Genomic DNA, 19318 nt, shown 5'->3' with positions numbered 1-19318 from the left:
TAAGAACACCTGATTTGGTTATAACCGAGTTGCAAATCATTCGCGTGAGCTGTATGGACTAGCATGGACATGACGGAATTCCATTGGCATGAGTTTTCGTAGATTTCTTCGTCAAAATTTGCATATCGTCTTTCGTCAGTAAAGAGGCCACTTGAGAGGTGCTAGGGATTTGAGTTTTGCCAAAAACTATTGATCAGTATCAGTGGCGTAGCCAGCAAATTGGTCTGGGGGGGGGGGGGGGGGGGGGGTTCTCTGAACATTTTTTTTCCTCTAAAAAAAATTTTCTTCTAAAAATTTCGTCTCTTGGGGAGGGTTTTATGTCCAAAACCCCCCCGTGGCTACGCCACTGATCAGTATCGAAGAAATCGAAAGATTCGGTGCCCATTTGTTCAAAAACGGTTTTTTGTTTTCTCGAAATTGTGTAAAATGAATTTAAGCAGTTTCTCAATCAAATGATTCATTTATATTTAGTGACATTTTAGGAAAATTTCATTATTTTTATTTAAATTAGTATTCATGACTCCAAGCAATCGGGTTACGTTGTATATCAACACGCGCCAAGTGCTGGAAAAATTAATCAGCTTATTTCGTTTATAACACCTCCCATTATTCCCAAAAAAGTGCTCACGCGATAGTCCGAATCAGTGCCCCGCACGGCATTGTGCAGTTTTGGTGAAATCCAAGTAAATAACCCCAGTAGCAGTGCATATTAAGTGACATTTTTCTCACGACGGTGCAGTAAGAGTAACAATACTGAAGTCACCAACACACGCGTTGCGGTCATTTGCTATATCTATCGCCGCGTCCCGAGTGCGAATCGATTCCAAAAACAAACCGAAACTCAATCCCACTTTTTTGTTGTGGTTTCACGAAAAAGTAAAGTGGATCCGAAAAAGTGCCCCTGACGCCCGGTCTTATGGCCGGTAAACCCACCCCATCGGGGAGGGGCCCGGATGACTATTGTAGTACGCCCAGTTCCACCAGAACACCAGGATGGATGCGAACCGACGACGAAATAGGACAAACCGTTGTCCTAGTTTTGCGTTGTAAGGTTGACGACGATCACATGGAACCAAACGGCTCATACAGAGAACCTCGCCTTCCTGAACCTTTTATCATCGGAAAAACTGTTGAATTAGCAATCGGTGTAAAACAAGCAAGAAATGTGAAAGCCTCTCGAGAGGGGCGTGGGTCTCGATACCTTCTCCGCTCAAACTCCAGAAAAGTTATCGACAAGCTCATTACGCTGACGGAACTTACCGACGGCACGCCAATTGAAATTTTTCAACATCCGACGCTGAACACCGTCCAGGGTATTGTTTACGAACCGGATTCCATCTGCACTAACGAAAACATTATCGCGGAAAACCTAGCAGACCAAGACGTGCATGCAGTGCGTCGTATTAAAAAGCGAACTAATGGTAAACTGCAGAACACCCCGCTTTTAGTTTTATCCTTCCACGGAACTGTTCTCCCCAGACTACGTGTACTTCGGTTTATTGCGAATCAAGGTACGACCATATTATCCATCTCCTATGATGTGCTTCAACTGTGGTATGTATGGCCATCTACGCAAATCTTGTCAGCAATCCGGCATCTGCATGCGATGCTCTCAACCATCCCACCTAGTCGATGGAGAGCAATGCGAAAACACACCATATTGCTTCCACTGTAAAGCGAACACCCCGTTACATCGCGTGATTGCGCAAAATTCAAGGAGGAGGACAAGATTGTCCACATGAAAGTTAATCAATGTATCTCTTTCGCCGAAGCAAGACGCCGGTACCTAGAGGAAAATAGGAGAGAAAATATCGCCCGCGTAGTTCAAGAACAACTGAAACAAGAAATAGTGACAAAGGACCATTTGATCGCATCTCTTCAAAATAAAATAGCCATCCTAGCGAAAGAACTCGATTCTTTCAAGTCTGGCTACAAAACAACCTTACTCACTCAGCCGTTAACTCCGATAGATGCTCAACCGTTTTCAGATCAACGCTACTTATCCTCTACACAACCCGACTTACCCGCAACACCGCAGACTACAGATCAACGCCACTCAAGGAAGGACAACAGTTTTGTCTCGCCACCCGCAAAAAAAAGAGACAATCGTGATATTGCATCGATCAACAACATTCGCACCAGAAGCCGTAGCAATAAACGTATATTTGAAATCTCCCCAACCGATGCAGCCAAGAATCGTGGAAAACGTAATTTGCAACAGTCCGGTACGAAAAGCAACACTGGAATTTCGGACAACTAATGGCTCAAAAACAACCCTACAATCTCAACAACTCCCTATCTAACTTAGCCACGAATATGGACACGAAAATGAAAGAACCATCATCCACACCCAGTATACAACCTAACCCCAGCAACAACCACTTGGATCATGAATTAGAACAACGCCTTAACACCATGAACGCAACCAAACAAACAAACATCAACTGTCACGACAAGCGGTTTCAAGGCAGAAAACATGCAGCACCCCCTCCATCTTCGACGATTCTGGCAAGTGACACGATCCGGAATATCATCACCCAACCCGTAGACCGTCAGATCTCTGAATTGGCCGCAAGCATGTGGAAGTTACCAGCCCTGCCTGTTCGTACACTTTCTAACTCTGCTGCATACGACTTCTTTCGAAAAATTATCTGTGCACCACCGCCCAGTACGAGATCACCTGAGTCGCCACGTGCGAGGCCTACAACGTCGACCCTGACCAGAGACGTCCCGGATCTCTCCGATGAACCTCTGGCGGCAGTCGGCGTGGTTGGAGCCATTCTTCATGGCAAGTATCCTCATATATACCATTCAATGCACAGTCAACTCCGACAAGCTCTTCTACCAATCTAGGACAATTCCGTGGATTTTATCGACGAGTGGAGGAAGAACTTGTAGCAACTTCCTCCAACCACTTGCATTTCCCTCATTCTCATGGAATCCAGCAGAGTTGAAAATCAAAAGCGTTACCGCACCGACAGCTTCCTCGAACTCAAGATATTATGCAACCGAAACGATCCGTGATAAAATCTCCCAACCCACTGACCATCAAACTTCCAGCTTGACCGCAGCCATGAGGAAATTTCCAGCCCAAGTTGCTAACACTCTTCCACACCCTGGTGGATACAACATGTATCGTACAAATAACTGTGCACCACTCTCCAGTGCGGAATTATCTGATTCGCCAAGCGCGAGGCCTACCACGTCGACCCTGACCAGAGATGTCCCGGATCTCTCCGATGAACCTCTGGCGGCAGTCGGCGTGGTCGAGCCATTCTTCATGGCAAGTATCCCCTCAAATATACCATACAATGCACAGTCAAATCCCACAAGATCTTCTACCAATCTAGGACAAATCCGTGAATTTTATCGACGAGAAGATGGAGAGCATGTAGTGAGCTCCCCGCTTCAACCACTTGAAGTGAATGTCTGGAGGGATAGGAATGAAGCCACTTACGAGTGCTTTGCGCTTCCTCCACCCTCCTGGAATCCAGTCGAGCCCAACGTCAACAGCGCTATCACACCGACAGCTTCATCGAACTTAACAAATTATGCAACCGAAGTAAATCGGCACCGAATCTCCCGACCCACTGACCATCAAACTTCCAGCTGGACCGCAGCCATGAGGAAATTACCAGCCCAGCCTGCTAACATTCCTCCAAACCCTGTTAAATACAACACGTATCGTACAATTGACTGTGTACCATTGACCAGTATGGAATCATCTGATTCGCCAAGTGCGAGGCCTACCACGTCGACCCTGACCAGAGACGTCCCGGAACTCTCCGATGAACCTCTGGCGGCAGTCGGCGTGGTTGAGCCATTCTTCATGGCAAGTATTCCTTCTTATGTACCATTCAATGCACAGTCAACTCCCACAAACTCTTCTACCAACCTAGAACCCAACAACGGCGAAGATACTCTGCCAGCCTTCGCACTACAGTGGAACATTTGCGGTCTACGGACACATCAGAATGAGCTACAAATCCTGGCCACGAAATACCGTCCAATTGTGATTTGCCTACAAGAAACAAATATGGATCCAAAGCGACTCCAAGCTAAGTTTCTCGGCAACATGTATGAGTTTGTCTTCAGCCATTGTTCTCCTCACGGTAGACAAGGTGCTGGTATGGCAATCAAGAGCGGAACACCATTCCAAAGGATCCCAATACGAACCAACATCCAAGCTATTGCGGTACAACTTCAAGCTCCGACGAAGATCACAATCGCCTCGATCTACCTACCACCCAAAACTAACGATTCAGCAGCTAAACTACTAGACCCCTTAATAGAGGAACTTCCGAAACCGATACTCCTATTGGGAGACCTGAATGCACACCATGTCTCTTGGGGCAGCAGGATAGGCTCATTACAATGCGAAGCAAAAAAAAGAGGTGACGAAATACTGCAACTTGTAGTGCAACACGACCTAATTGTACTCAATGACGGGTCCCACACTCGAATAGACCCGGTTACTGGGAATTCCCAGGCCTTAGACATCTCTATCTGCTCAACATCCGTTGCATCGAAATTCAAATGGAAAACCCTACCGGATTGTTCAGATAGCGACCATTTTCCCATCGTAATTGACACACCAAGCACAACATGCGAGCCACACTACCGAAAAAGATGGATCCAAGACAAAGCCAACTGGGAGCGGTTCGAAGCGCTTACAAGCAGAACCCTGTGTCTTGAGCATCGCTTGACGGTGGAAGAATTCACAGCCAGAATCATTTCTGCAGCGGAAGAATGCATCCCACAAACCAGCGGCAAGCATGGAACGAAGGCAGTAGTATGGTGGAATGACGATGTCGAAGCAGCAGTAAAACAAAGGCGCAAGCGGCTTCGCGCCCTCAGGCGACTCGGAAGTGATGATCCCCGCAAAACTGATGCATTGAGACTATTTCAAGAAGCCCGGTCAATAAGCCGCAAAACCATCAAGGAAGCAAAACAGAAATGCTGGGAAGAGTTCGCTGAAAGTATTAATGATAATAGCCCAGCAAGCCAGGTATGGAATAAGCTTAATAGACTCCAAGGTAAGAGAACGAGTAATACAATCACTCTCAACCTTCCATCTGGTTTCACTAATGATGGGAAAATGATAGCAGAAGCTCTGGCTGATGAATACCAGAAAAAATCTTCCGATACAAACTACTCCGACAGGTTTCAAAAACAGCACAAATCAGACATCGGCATATCCACCACAACTCAGCGTCCAAACTTATACAAGCAATACAACATTGACTTCTCTATGGACGAGCTATTGTGGGCGCTTGATAGAAAAAGCGGCTCCTCAACCGGAAACGATAGCATAAGTTACCCAATGCTGCAATACCTTTCTTTTTCCGCTAAAACGGCGTTGCTGGATCTGCTTAATCGAATATGGATCAGCGGGAGTTTTCCAGTGCAATGGAAAATAGGCACAGTTATCCCAATACCTAAACCAGATGCAGATAGGAGCAAGGCCGATGGGTATAGACCAATATCACTCCTAAGCTGTTTGGGCAAATTATTTGAAAGGATGATAAACCGCCGCCTAATAACTGAACTTGAAAAGAACAAGAGACTGGATCCACGCCAACACGCTTTCCGCTCTGGTAAAGGTGTCGATTCTCACCTAGCACAGTTCGAATCATTCATTACCCTGCAACATAACCAGCACGTCGAAATAGTGTCCCTTGATATTGCCAAAGCATATGATACTACATGGAAACCCGGTATTATACGTACACTGAAAGAATGGAAAATATCTGGCCGTATGATGAACATGTTATCCAGCTTTCTCGAGAATAGACACTTTCAAGTCTCCGCTAATGGTTCAACATCCAGTCTCAGGCAAGCTGAAAACGGCGTGCCTCAGGGATCAATACTGTCAGTTACGCTTTTCCTAGTGGCAATGCAGCCCATCTTCAACAAAATACCCCCCGGCGTCGAAATCTTGCTCTACGCCGATGACGTTATCCTAATAATGAAAGGAACAGAGCCAGCTTCAATTAGAAGACTCCTACGGGAAGCAGTCCTAGCCGTCACTAATTGGGCTGCTAGTGTAGGGTTTTCCATTGCGCCAACAAAATCTAAACTTCTACACTCCTGCCAGTCAAACCATCGTAAAAGAGGTCGTGCAATTATTATCGATAGCATACCTATTCCTCAAGTACGCAAAATGAAAATCCTTGGAATCCTATGTGACGCTAAGTTCAACTTGAAACAACATCTTTCATCCGTCAAAAATAGCTGTAGCAAACGACTCAACATCCTACAAATTCTCGGATGCCGATTGAAAAGAAGCAGTAGATCAACACTGTTGAAAGCAGGATCAGCACTAGTAACCTCGAAACTATTGTTTGGTTTGGGATTAACGAGCACAAACATCGAAGACTTAGAACGAATACTAGGACCAACTTATAACGAAGTAGTTCGGGCATCTTCCGGTGCCTTTGTATCCAGCCCAATTACTTCCATTATGGCTGAATCTGGCTGCCTACCTTTTCGCTTGGTAGTAGCACAAAGACTAGCACAACTAGCTGTACGATTGGTAGAAAAAGATCCCTTGGCTGTAAATTATCCAGTAGTAACACGAGCAAGAGAGTTTCTCCACGAAACAACTGGGTTCGACTTACCGAACATACATTGTACCCTAAGAGCAGCCGACCGAGCATGGAGTGCAAAACCCCCATGTATCGACAATCGACTGAAGAGGAGAATTAAAGCTGGTACAAATAAGAACATCGTCCTCCCGCATTTCACGGAACTCATCACAGGGCAATATCAGCACCACACACACGTCTACACCGACGGTTCTAAAGACAGCGACTTTACAGGATCCGGGGTTGCCGCTGGTGTTGAGGAACAAAGTTTTCGCCTACCAAGCATTTGCAGTGTATTCTCAGCTGAGGCATACGCTCTTCATATGGCAGTAAGCACCGCTCATAATCAAGAAAAAACAATTATTTTTACTGACTCTGCCAGCTGTCTTGACGCCTTAAATGGAGGAAGATCTAAACATCCATGGATCCAATCTGTGGAGAGAAACGTCGAGGGCAAGGATATTACTTTCTGCTGGGTTCCAGGACACTGTGGGATCAGTGGGAATGATCTAGCTGATAACTTAGCCAAAGCATCACGGAACCAACAGAAGCTTGACATACCAATACCATCCCAGGACGTCTCGAAGGCTATTCGAAACAAAGTATGGTCAACTTGGGAACTAGAATGGCGCCAAAACCAGTCAAATTTAAGACAAATTAAAAGTATTCCTGTAAAGCAACTAGACCGCACGTGCGCATCACAACAACGTATCCTTACACGACTTCGGATTGGACATACCCGTCTCACCCATTCGTACCTACTCAGCAAATCTAGTCCACCCATCTGTACTTATTGCGGCACCCAAATTACCATACAGCATATCTTTACTGATTGTAGAGGATTTACTCAACAGCGGAGTGAGTGTGGGATCAACGGATCACTCAGTGAAACACTGGCTTTCAATTCACAAAAGGAAGCAGCAGTACTCAAGTTTATCAAAGAATGCAAGTTATATAATGAAATTTAACTCAAACAATTGTAATGTAAATAGCCTACAAACAATTATACGTAATGTATTAAAACCCAATCTGACATGAATGCCACGATCGTGGTGAAGTGTCACTAATAAAATAAATAAATAAATAAATAAATAAGTATTCATGAGATCAAGATCAAGATCAAGATCAAGTTGATCAATTTTAAAAAATAACGTTCTCGTAATTTTTGCAGTGGATGCTACCTCATATGTCCCTTTCAGATGCCACATTCAAAACAATTTATAGAACCAACGTTCTGAGATATAATCATATTGAAATTGCATTGTTTTTTGATCGAAACTGCACATAACTTTGAAATGACAAGATTTATAAATGTGCTGTGTTCAGTAAAAACATGCATCATTGTGCGCTATAGAATTCTCCTGAAGATTACAATGTCGTCAGGTTGAAAACAAAAAAGTTAGAATAAAAAACAGATTTTTTGAGGGCCACCCTGATTTAAAGTTTAAAATTTAATTTAATGAGTTAAAATGATGTGCTAGATAAATGGTATCTTCTTAAAGTTTCGCAAAATAAAGTTTTCTACAAGTATGCTGAAGAGTTCAACCACATAATATTTCCAATAATAAAAATAGATTCTTTGTGGATTCAGTACAGCAGAATACCACAGTAGATCTCGGCACAGTAGCGGTTAAGTAACACAGAGTGCATATCGAATAAAGAAAGGAATGAAAAATGGGTTCTAGTTGCAAATGGGTTGTTCCAAACATTTGTGGAATCTGTCGTGATTGTCCTTAAAAGATAGCTTGCAGGGTCTGCCACCTATCCGCCAATTTTCCGGAGGACCATTCCGCCTAAATTTCTGATGGAGTATGGTGTTGTGAGCCGGAGAACAGAACAGATGCTCGTTAAGATTTGTATCCTCGTATCCAATGATACTTCGAGATGAACCTAGGACTGAAAATCTCGTTAATAAAGATAATAATTATAGCCAATAATACGCATTGCACACAGCATTTGCCGGGGTCTAGTGACCACTGCTTCTGCCTTACAAGCTGGAGGTCGTGGTTTCAATCCCAGACTGTATGTACCCGGCTTTGCTCGGAGTTGCCAGTTTGATTCGCAGTTTTTTCACAATCGGAAAACGAATAGACCAATTGGTCAAAAGGATAATTGTTTTTTTTTTGTTAAATATCTTGGCTGTGCATATGCACAGCATATGTTTCGAAATGGACAAATTGATATGAAATTTGCGAAAAAGAATCCACGTGTCTTGGAGGGACTCGAACCCTCAACCTCCTACTCTCTAGATAGGCGTGATAACCCCTACACAACAAGACCAGTTAAAGGTCACGTTTGCGGAAAAGCCATCAGAATCCGAGTACCAACCTCCACCGCGGTTAGCTCTCTTTTTTGCAAATTGAATATGGGGGTTGGGAGTTACACTGAATTGCTCGTTTTCTAAAGACAACCTCTTTCCCCTTACCCTCCCTCTTTTCTTAATGACCATTTCACCCCCTTTGTTATCTTCTCCTTAGGATAGAGAATGTGCAAACATATTTTTTTTCGCCGAGATTTCAGCATTATTTGTTTATTTTTCCCGAGGTAAGCACCGCCGAGTTTCAGCAAACATGATTTTTGCCGAGATCTCAGTAAAAGTGACGTTTCAGTTGCTGAGATACGGTAAATATTTTGCCAAAAATCAGTAATAAACAAAATTTTCTGCCGAAGCTCAGTTCTGAAATTTACTGAGATACAGCGGTGCCCAATTTTGCCGAGCTCGAGAAAGAAAAGCTTAGTGTGTGTGTACCAATTTTAGTTGAAATCGGTACAGGGGTTCAGAAGTTACACTAAATTGCCCGTTTTCTGAACAATACCCCTCCCTCCAGACCCCTCTCCCTTTGTCCAAATTACCCGCCCATACGATCGGCTCCTCATAGTGAATATGTGTACAAAATTTGATTTAAATCGGTCCTGCGGATTGGGAGTTACACTGAGTTGCTCGTTTTCCAAAGACAACACCTCCCCCTATACTCTCCCTTTTTTCCAATGACCATCCCACCCCCTTTGTTATCCTTTCCTTATGATATGGAATGTGTGTAAAAAATTTGGTTGAAATCGTTACAGGGGTTCATAATTTACTTTGAATTGCCCGTTTTCTGAACAAAACCCCTCCCTCCAGACCCCTCCCCCTTTCCCATATGATCGCCTCCTCGTAGTGAATATGTGTACAAAATTTGGTTGAAATCGGTCCTGGGAGTTGAAAGTTACACAGAATTGTTCGTTTTCTGAACAAAACCCCTCCCACCACCCCTCCCCCTATTCCAAATGACCATCCCACTTAACTTCCCCTGAGGATGTAGAATGTGTGTACCAAATTTAGTTGAAATCGGTCAAGTGGTTCAGAAGTAGTTAGCGAACATACATACATAGATTGGTTTTTATATATATATAAGATAATAAGATAAGAATAAGATAAGATAAGATATAAGATATAAGAAAAAGAAATATAAGAAAAGAAGAAGAAGAAGATAGAAGATAGATGTGGCATGGATTACATCACTTTCCTTGTTGAATCCTTGAACCATGCTTCAACTACCCAATTAACAAAACTTCCTTTCCGTGGTATTGTGGGGATGCAGAGGTATTATCGGTCTCTAGTAGCATAGCATAGTTACGGTGTACTTCGCAGATTGAACACTAGCTTTACTTATGTTTTTCTTTTGGAATCCTTGTTCAGATTGCTATCAGAAATCAAGGTAGATGTGGTCCTGGACTTCAATCTAGGATAAAAATCACAAAGGCATTAGGAAGTAGAAGAAAGTGATTACCTATTTATTAAGGCAAAGGTATCTATCCATTGTTACGGGGGAGGTATTCTCGGTCTCTAGTAGGAACAATAACTAAACACTAAAATTCCCACCTTTCCCAATCGACTTTAAGGACTTGGCCGGCGCCACGAGATGTTTACCTAGAAAGGGATCGTCAAGCGCTTAGACGTAGTCCTGCATACATTGTTTTTTTTTCAAACATCATATTTCATTCTTATGAAATCATTTTACGTAATCTTTTAATTGATTGCTTTTTTTCGTTTTTATAAGATGCCAATGATAAATTCCTATCTTTTGACCTTTGTTTCTATCTTGAAGGCAAAAGTGGTACATTTCATTAAAAAAATCCTGTATAATTTTTCAAATAAATTTTGGATACGATGAATAGATTAGAACGAGTGCAAGTTAAAATGTTCAATGCATGTACATATATGTATGTACATTTTCGCATGAATGATGATAATAACAGTTACCAGTCTTCCACAAAGTCGCTTACTTTCACACTGAGAAGTACGATATTACTGAGGTCTTATTACTGCGTAAATGTGTTAAACTTTAAACGGGTTATTCAATTATACTCCTGATGATTTTTCCCGCTCACTGTGAAAATTAATCTGACTGTAGAAAGGTGTGATAGTGCTTTTGAAAACAACCCAATGTCTGAACTGCGACTAGTTGATTCCTGTATTAATAATATTAAATCAAAACTTGTTTTCATATGAAATCTGATTAACAGTATGTAAAAATTAATGACCATAAAAAGGTGACTAAATTATGGTAATGATTTTGAAATCAACCTAATGTCGAATCTGCAACTACAGTAAAACCTCCATGAGTCGATATTGAAGAGACCATCGACTCAAGGAAATATCGAGATGTGGAATATACAATCCTAGGGATGCTGTTTGAAGGGACCATCGTAGTAACCCAGAAAATAATTTTTAATATGGAATAATTTGCTTCCATGAGTCGATATCGAGTCATAGAACATCGACTCATGGAGGTTTAACTGTAGTTGGTTTTAGTTGGTTTCTGTTTTAACAATGTTGTAACTTATTCTCTTATGAAGGATTGCAGTATGTTTGTTTCAGTTTTAAGCAACGAATCATTTTTAGCCTATTTTTATCAAAATGTCGGGATTCTGAAAAACCTCACTGATTTGTGATACTCTGCAAGCAAAAAGAAAACGGATATAAGTTTATATCAATCTATGCGTATATTTGTTGTAGGATCCCTAGTTGTGGGGTTGATGGTTTTGGGATTCAGCATATTCGATTTGCGATTAATTTGAAATTTCAAACTTGAGCAAAAATTACCCTTCCCCATTCAATTTTTTTCATTCGCTCAATTGATTCTATAATTTATATAAGGACAACCTTCCAAAGGAGCCATATTTTTTATGAAGGCGTTTAAAACTTAAAACAAAAAATTAAAACAGTACTTTTTTTCAATCTTGGCCTAAAATTTTCCCGATTTTCAACCAATGCCAGGCTGGTTTACACCTACAACATTTTTTCAGTTTTTGTTTTCGATTTTTAAAACAGTTAGAGGCTTAAAAATATAGGTTCTTTGATACAGTTGAATGAGTATGTTGTAAGTCAAAGAATTGACTGAGACAATAAAACGAGATACTTTTTTGACGGGAACGGTCAATTAGGTATTTTTATTGGCACGTGGTGCAATTTGAAAGAATTCCGACCAAATATTCAAGTAAATTGTTTGCATGTTGAGCATGCCGATTTCTAAGGCTGTGAACCATTCCACCGATTCGTTTAACTTTTAGTTAAAATTTGACAGTTCAATGGTTATTTTCCCATCGTGGTTAAAATTTTACCCCGAAGCCGACCCATTTGAGTTTTGACAGATTGATAGTTATTTGGAACAAAATGTATTTGGCGCCAATTTTTTCGCGAACAAAGTTTAACTATCGAACCGTCGAATCTAACCATGCTCCGGAGCGGGGTTATTTTTAACCACAGAAAAATAACCATCGAATTGTCAAATTTTAACTAAAAATTAAACGAATCGGTGAAATGGTTCACAGCCTAAACAAAATGTACGACAAACTCCGTTTAACAGAAACAAACCTTTAAATTATTTTCCTTGAAGTGTGCTAATCATCATCGTAATAATATCTCAAATATCAATTGAATTAACATTACGATCAACATGTTTGCCAGCAGTTTCAGCTCGCAAGCACCAGTGAATTTGAAAAAAATGCGCGCAAAAGCACGCAGCCATTCGCCCTTCAGTAACGTAGCACCGGCTGCCACTCTGCTGCCCATTTATTTTGACACGTCCAAAAGAGAATGACAACCAAAACAAATCTTCCCCTTACGCGGTGCGATGAATGGCTGTCGATTTGCCACCGTATCTGCTCCTTTTCCCATTCAGTCGCCGGAATCAAAGCTCTGGAGTTGAACTTTGTGTTTAGTGCCCGTGTACCGTGATAAGGTGAGATTGACGGATATTTTTTTTTATTGCTGGGTTTTGATGCTGAAAAAAAACGTAAGCGTGCAAATATATTGGATTGATTTGCATTTCGTTGTTTATTCTAGAATCTGCAATATGGAAGTGGATGGAAATACGGTTTTAGCGAGGTCGCTTAAGGAGCAAGTGAGTACTTAATGGGGATCGTGAATTGATTTGTTCAATGGCGTTGAAGAGTCTTTGTTTTATGACAACAATTTTTGGCTAATTTACATGTTATCTAACCTATTTTATCTAATAAACAGTTATATTGAGTGATGTGTGTACTCTTCGCTACTAAAGGGACTTTGGAATCACCTCGATTATCTCCAAGCACCTTTGAATGACCAATAATCTTGTTTGTGAATTGCGGCTGATATCTTTTCAGGTTGATATGCTTTTTCATTTTTACTTTTTCATCTCTTCCGTTATCAGGGCGTTGAATATGTATTCGGTATCGTCGGTATTCCAGTGGTGGAGCTTTCGATGGCGATACAAGCTGAGGGTCTCAAGTTCATTGGCATGCGAAATGAGCAGTCTGCTTGCTATGCTGCACAGGTAAGATTATATGAAATAATATTTATAATTGGATAATTTTATAATTTATCATACCTAATGAAACGTCGTAAAACATTATAACAGGTGAACAACAGAGTTTTATAATATTTTTGCGCTTAGGAGCATAAGGGAAAACTGCATTGATCTGCAAAACTCACTGCATTGATAATAAGAAAACATCAAGCGCGAGATCCAGAGCAAATTGCGATTTGGAAAATGTAAAAAATGCAATCTAGAATACGCAATTCAATTTAATTTCTTATTTGGAAATTTATACATTGTGATGTGCTTATATTGCTTTTCAAGATACATTTCGAGCTGATTTTTTAGATTAAAGTACATACTATGTGATAATCTTTTTAATCCGATTAATTGTTTTGCTCATAACAAAAACTGTAAATGTTGATGTCGCCTAACACTGTTCGCCTAACATCGATAACGTTTGACAGCAGCGCCTTATATTTGAACTCGTATTTTTGTTTGTTTTCGGTATTGCCTATGGATTTGTTATCATTCACCTAACGCCCTTTACTTTCGCCGTTCTGCCTTCCTCGCTCATTGCGTTAATAACTCACTGGTAGTAAAGCACAAATCACAAAGCTCTAGGACAAACTTTCAATATGATTATGTTAACCCTTCTCTTCCCATGGTAGCTGAAGAGCTTCGTCAAATTTGTATTTGACTCAACTTTATGGATTCATTAGACTGCTAATATAATCAATTTTGTGAGAAAATAGTTAAACTGTCTATAAACTATTGATCTACAAACAAAAGCTTTTTTCGTTTTCCACTAATTTAGCTATGCCAAATAACTTTTGTTCTAGCATATTTCTCTTATGCTATGTTTTGACAGGGCAAGTGAATTGAACAACTCAGTTGAATTCAATTGACTTGCCAAAAGTTGAACATGTTCAACTTTCTTTTCGTTCAAGTGAATTGAATTCACACGTTCACACGTTCAGTTCGCGTTCGATTCAAGCGACTTGCTCAATTCACTTGCGTTGTCTTAATGTAGCATTATTAAATTAATTGACGCTGGATTACGTGGGTTGGCATAAATTGGCCTACCAGCGACGTGAGAAGCTCTTGTTAACGCCCTTTTGAAATGTTGGTGCCGCATTGATTGAATCTGACGGCACCCAGAAGAAATAGAAAAGCTATCCGCTAATTTTCGGCAGTAATAGTTTCAATCATTTATGCTACGTTTAGACAAGGCAAGTGAATTGAGCAAGTCGCTTGAATCGAACGTGAACTGAACGTGTAAACACCTTAATTCAATTCACTTGAACGAAAAGAAAGTTGAACATGTTCAACTTTTGGCAAGTCAATTGAATTCAACTGAGTTGTTCAATTCACTTGCCCTGTCAAAACGTAGCATTAGTCAGAGTTTGACTCATTTGCCAATTATTACTTCTAGAAACTGATTTTTAAAAAGTGTTTTATTATATTACAATATATTGCTCGAAGTGTAATATTCACAGCGTAAGATAGATAATATCGCTTAATATGAAACAATATAAATCCGAATAATTGAAGTTAGTGTAACTAGCGTTTTAGTTCTGTTGCTAATTTTAACAACGAACTGTTCACCAAATGGTGCTACAAGTCCATCATTTAGCTTCTGTTTGTGTCGGGCAAACTACAAAAAAATCCGAGCAATGATTCGTTTCGACAGGGAAAGGGGGAAAAGTGGATTGAACAACAGTTGAATTCAATTGACTTGTTAAAAATTGAATATGCTCAACTTTTCATTCGTTCAAGTGAGTTGAATGAAGGTGTTCAGACGTCCAATTCGCTTTCAGTTCACTTGCCTTGTCAAAATTTAGTAGGTACAGCCGCCTCCATCAAGGGACCATCAAGATAAGGAGAGACCGAGGAATGGATGGAAAATTGGAATGGGTACTAGATCGAAAAAAGCTCGTTGCTACGAAAATCGACAATAAATCAAACGTCATTTCATGTTTTTATATGTTTGTTATTGTCCCAAGCAGAGTGTATTTTAATTAAGAGTGGCGACACTGTCAGAGTTGGAACAAAATTCATCTGCCATTACAATACAAAATCGTGTTCCAAACGAGCAGGAGAGCTGTTAAATGCTGCACATGTCGGTACTCTTAGGGACCCCACACACGCTCCGACATGTTGTACAACTTTGACTCCGCCCCCAAGTCTATGCGACCAATTCAGTTTGTACAACCGTCTGACGAACAGTTGGTACAACCAAAACTCCAACAAACGTAATATTTAGTCATTTTCTTTCTGTATATGCTGATGTGTTTGGTGCTTTTTCACGAACACTGAATTGGACGGATTGAATAGGAATGAATTTGGATTGGAGTGAAATTATATTGGATTTGAATTGGAATGGAACTAGAATTAGATTGGTTGAGGATTGAATTGAATTTTATTGGAACGTTCCTCCAGAAAATAGAATTAAATTGTTCCAAGTTCAAGTTCCTCCGAAAATCTCTCCGGGATTTCCCCCGGAAGTTCCTCCTGGAATTCCTCCATAAGTTCTTCCCGTAATTCCTCCGGAAGTTCTCCCGACATTACTCTGGAAGTTCTTTCCGGAATTCCTCCGCGAGTGCCTCCCGGGATTCCTCCGAAGTTCACAGTTCAAGATCCTCCCAGAATTCCTCCGGAAGTGCCTCACGGGATTCCTCCGAATTTCGCAGTTCAAGATCCTCCCAGAATTCCTCCGACATTTCCTCCGGGGATTCCTTTGGAAATTCATTCGGAAGTTCCTCCGGAATTCCTCCAAGAATTGCTCCAGAAGCTCCACCCGGAATTCAACCGGAAGTTCCTCCTGGAATTCCTGCGGAAGTTCCTTCCGGAATTCCAATTGAAGTTTCTCCCGGAATTACTCCGGAAGTTCCTCCTGAATTTCCTCCGGAAGTGCCTTTTGGAATTCCTCCAGAGTTCTAAATTCAAGTTTCTCCCAGAATTCACCTGAAAGTTCTTCTCGGATTTCCTCCGGAAGTTCCGCCCTGGATTCCTCTGGAAATTCCTCCGGAAGTTTCTCCCGGAACTTTTCCGGAAGTTCTTGATCATCGACATAGGGCGACATATAGAGAGTTGTAGAGAGTAGACTGTATAAAGTATTGGAACCATCAATGTCTTTTGGTGGTGTTCAGACAAATTGAACCCACTTATTTATCTTCTGTTTATTGTATTATATTTCTAATAAAAACAAACTACAGGCAACGTTACCCAACTTAACTTTAAGGACGCCCTCCCCTAAAAGTAATATGAACTCAACTTATCTTTTTAGGCCATTGGCTATCTAACTGGAAAACCGGGAGTATGTCTGGTCGTACCAGGACCAGGCCTGCTCCACGTTACAGCAGGTATGGCGAACGCTCAAATCAATTGCTGGCCGTTGATTGTAGTGGCGGGAGCTGCCTTCCAAGATCATGAAGGCATTGGCGCTTTCCAAGAGTGCCCTCAGGTTGATCTGAGCAGGCCATACTGCAAGTACGCAGCCAGACCGGCAAGCATTCCACTCATCCCACAGCATGTGGAGAAGGCCGTTCGTTTGGCATGCTACGGCCGACCTGGGGTAGCCTACTTGGATTTACCAGGAAACATTTTGATGTCAAAAGTTCCCGAAGATAGCGTCCCGAAACAGTATGTTCATCCCGAACGACCGATTGCGTTCCCTAACACGAAATCGGTGAAAGAAGCGGCCCACTTGCTTGCCAAAGCCAAGCGACCATTGGTAATAGTAGGCAAAGGGGCTGCTTACGCTCACGCTGAACTGCATCTCAGACAGTTGGTGCATCAAACCAATCTACCGTTTCTTCCAACTCCGATGGGCAAAGGTGTAGTTCCCGACTTGGATCCCCAGTGTGTGGCTCCGGCTAGAACTCTCGCGCTGCAAAAAGCGGATGTCATTTTGCTACTTGGAGCTCGGCTCAACTGGATGCTCCACTTTGGTCGTCAACCCCGATTCAGCCCAAATGTCAAGGTCATCCAGGTTGACGTGAGTGCCGAAGAACTGCACAACAGCATCCTCAGCTCTGTGGCCATTCAATCGGACATAGTTCCGTTTACAGAACAGCTAATCGACGAGCTGGCCACTATGCACTTCTACTTCGACAAAAACAACGACTGGTGGGTCGACCTGAAAGCCAAGTGCGAGAAGAACAAGAAAATTGTCCATCAGATGGCCATGGAGACGAAGATTCCGCTGAATTACCACGCCGTTTTCCATCACCTTCAAGAATTAATTCCGAAGGATGCCATCATTGTCAGCGAAGGAGCCAACACCATGGACATTGGTAGGACTTTCTTGCACAACAAATGGCCCCGCCATCGCCTGGATGCCGGAACATTCGGTACGATGGGTGTTGGACCGGGATTCGCTATCGCTGCCGCTTTGGTGTGTCGGGATCGATTCCCCGGTGAGAAAGTCATCTGCGTCGAGGGCGACTCGGCATTCGGCTTCTCCGGAATGGAAATTGAGACAATGGTTCGGTATCAGTTGCCGGTCGTAATCGTGATCGTCAACAATAATGGAATCTACTCCGGATTCGACAAGCCAGTGTATGATGAGATGCGTACTGGGGGGGATCTTACTCAAGTGTAAATATCATTGTTTTCGGACAGATGCTCGAATCACGTTTAATTGTTTTTAATTTTTCTTTCAGAACTCCCCCTACTGCTCTGAATGTTGAAACACGCTACGAAGCCATGATGAATATGTTCGGACTGAAGGGGTATTTCGTTCGCACCATTCCGGAACTACAGGAAGCAGTCAAAGAAGCACTAATTTTGACCGATAAGCCAACGATCATCAATGTGGCGATTAGTCCATTGGCTGATCGTAAGCCACAGGACTTCCAGTGGTTGACGGAGTCAAAGCTGTAATATGTGATAGATTTTCGCATTAGCATGCTGGTGGTTTATATGTCAGCGGGCTACCAAAATAGGTTATTTGGGTTGTGCAGGTGTGGATATTTTATGTGCTGCTTAAGGTCCGGTTCAAGAAATATACATTAAAATAAATATTACTATTATAGTTAAATCATTTTACTAATGTAATATTTTTTTTTCGAAAGAAAGGTGCTCTACTGATCAAATACAAGGCTGGAGGAGTATCAAAGAGGGCCCCCACAGTGGCCGATTGCTCTCTACCTTCTCACAAGTTAATGCGGTGCATGTGATGTATAGTAAGTAAACCGAATTGATACTTGCTTAAATGTGCCTTGAGAGCATTTAAATCTTTGAGCTTTGAGAGGACCTCAACTTGTAAAGCAAGTAGTAACACTATGGGAAGGCTTTAGAAATGTTATCATCAAGCTGTTCTTCATTCGAATAATTATAGAATGCATTTAAATATGTTCTTTATCTTATCTCTAATTTCTGTGCGAATGTGTCTGCCTGCATACAGAGATTAAGGTGAGAAATGAAGGCGTTGGGGGTCGTATTCAACTGATTACAAATGTTTGGATTGAATATGTCTGTATACATAGGAAGAGACGATAGCATTTTACTGATAGGACATGTACACAAACATGCATCACAGAGAAGAGACTTACTAACTCGCGCAAAATTTCTTTCAAAATATGTGATAGCAATTACTCCATCATCAACGCCACCAGCAAGCATCGACATTGCAAGTTGAAATCTCCGATTTACAACGTGATTATGAAATGTGTAACGAACATACAAATGGGTTTCATCACGTGTAGATTTGTTTAGATGCTGGAGAATCTTCATGGTGTGTTCTGTAATGAGAAAAGTTGAAATGAAACAATTATAGATTTAGTGAGTTTTCACATTTAGCCATAATCACCTGAAGATTGGAAGCTTCCACTAGATACCGACGAGTGAAACCGGAAGAAAACCAGAGCCGTTAAATTTGGTCGGTGATGTCAAAACGAAACAAAGCTGAACAGGAGAAGAGCCGAAGCACTCAACGGGCAAAGATGA

The 19318-nt window shown here is 41.6% G+C and overlaps 1 protein-coding gene across 1 annotated transcript; it reads left to right on the top strand.

Annotated features, from left to right (window-relative positions):
* Window positions 1–12672: 12672 nt before the first annotated feature.
* Window positions 12673–18410, top strand: LOC134220414 (2-hydroxyacyl-CoA lyase 1). The gene is made up of 5 exons (XM_062699475.1): window positions 12673–12811; window positions 12916–12973; window positions 13262–13384; window positions 16656–17968; window positions 18034–18410. Exons 2-5 carry the CDS (start codon window positions 12926–12928, stop codon window positions 18251–18253), a joined length of 1704 nt encoding a protein of 567 aa, XP_062555459.1. The 5' UTR covers window positions 12673–12811; window positions 12916–12925; the 3' UTR covers window positions 18254–18410.
* Window positions 18411–19318: the final 908 nt, after the last annotated feature.

The sequence above is a fragment of the Armigeres subalbatus genome, chromosome 3 (genome assembly GCF_024139115.2).
Source record: "Armigeres subalbatus isolate Guangzhou_Male chromosome 3, GZ_Asu_2, whole genome shotgun sequence".
In the NCBI taxonomy this organism is placed as follows: Eukaryota; Metazoa; Arthropoda; class Insecta; order Diptera; family Culicidae; genus Armigeres; species Armigeres subalbatus.
The sequence above is the reverse complement of the archived record's forward strand: the minus strand, read 5'-3'. Positions and strand labels throughout refer to the sequence as shown.

What these genes read in the sequence shown, in the direction of transcription:
- LOC134220414 (XM_062699475.1), top strand. Translation starts at nt 12,926, where the DNA reads ATGGAAGTGGATGGAAATACGGTTTTAGCGAGGTCGCTTAAGGAGCAA. An exon ending in CGAGGTCGCTTAAGGAGCAA is followed by an intron (nt 12,974 to 13,261) that starts GTGAGTACTTAA and finishes TTCCGTTATCAG; the next exon opens with GGCGTTGAATATGTATTCGG. An exon ending in GGGGGGGATCTTACTCAAGT is followed by an intron (nt 17,969 to 18,033) that starts GTAAATATCATT and finishes TTTTTCTTTCAG; the next exon opens with AACTCCCCCTACTGCTCTGA.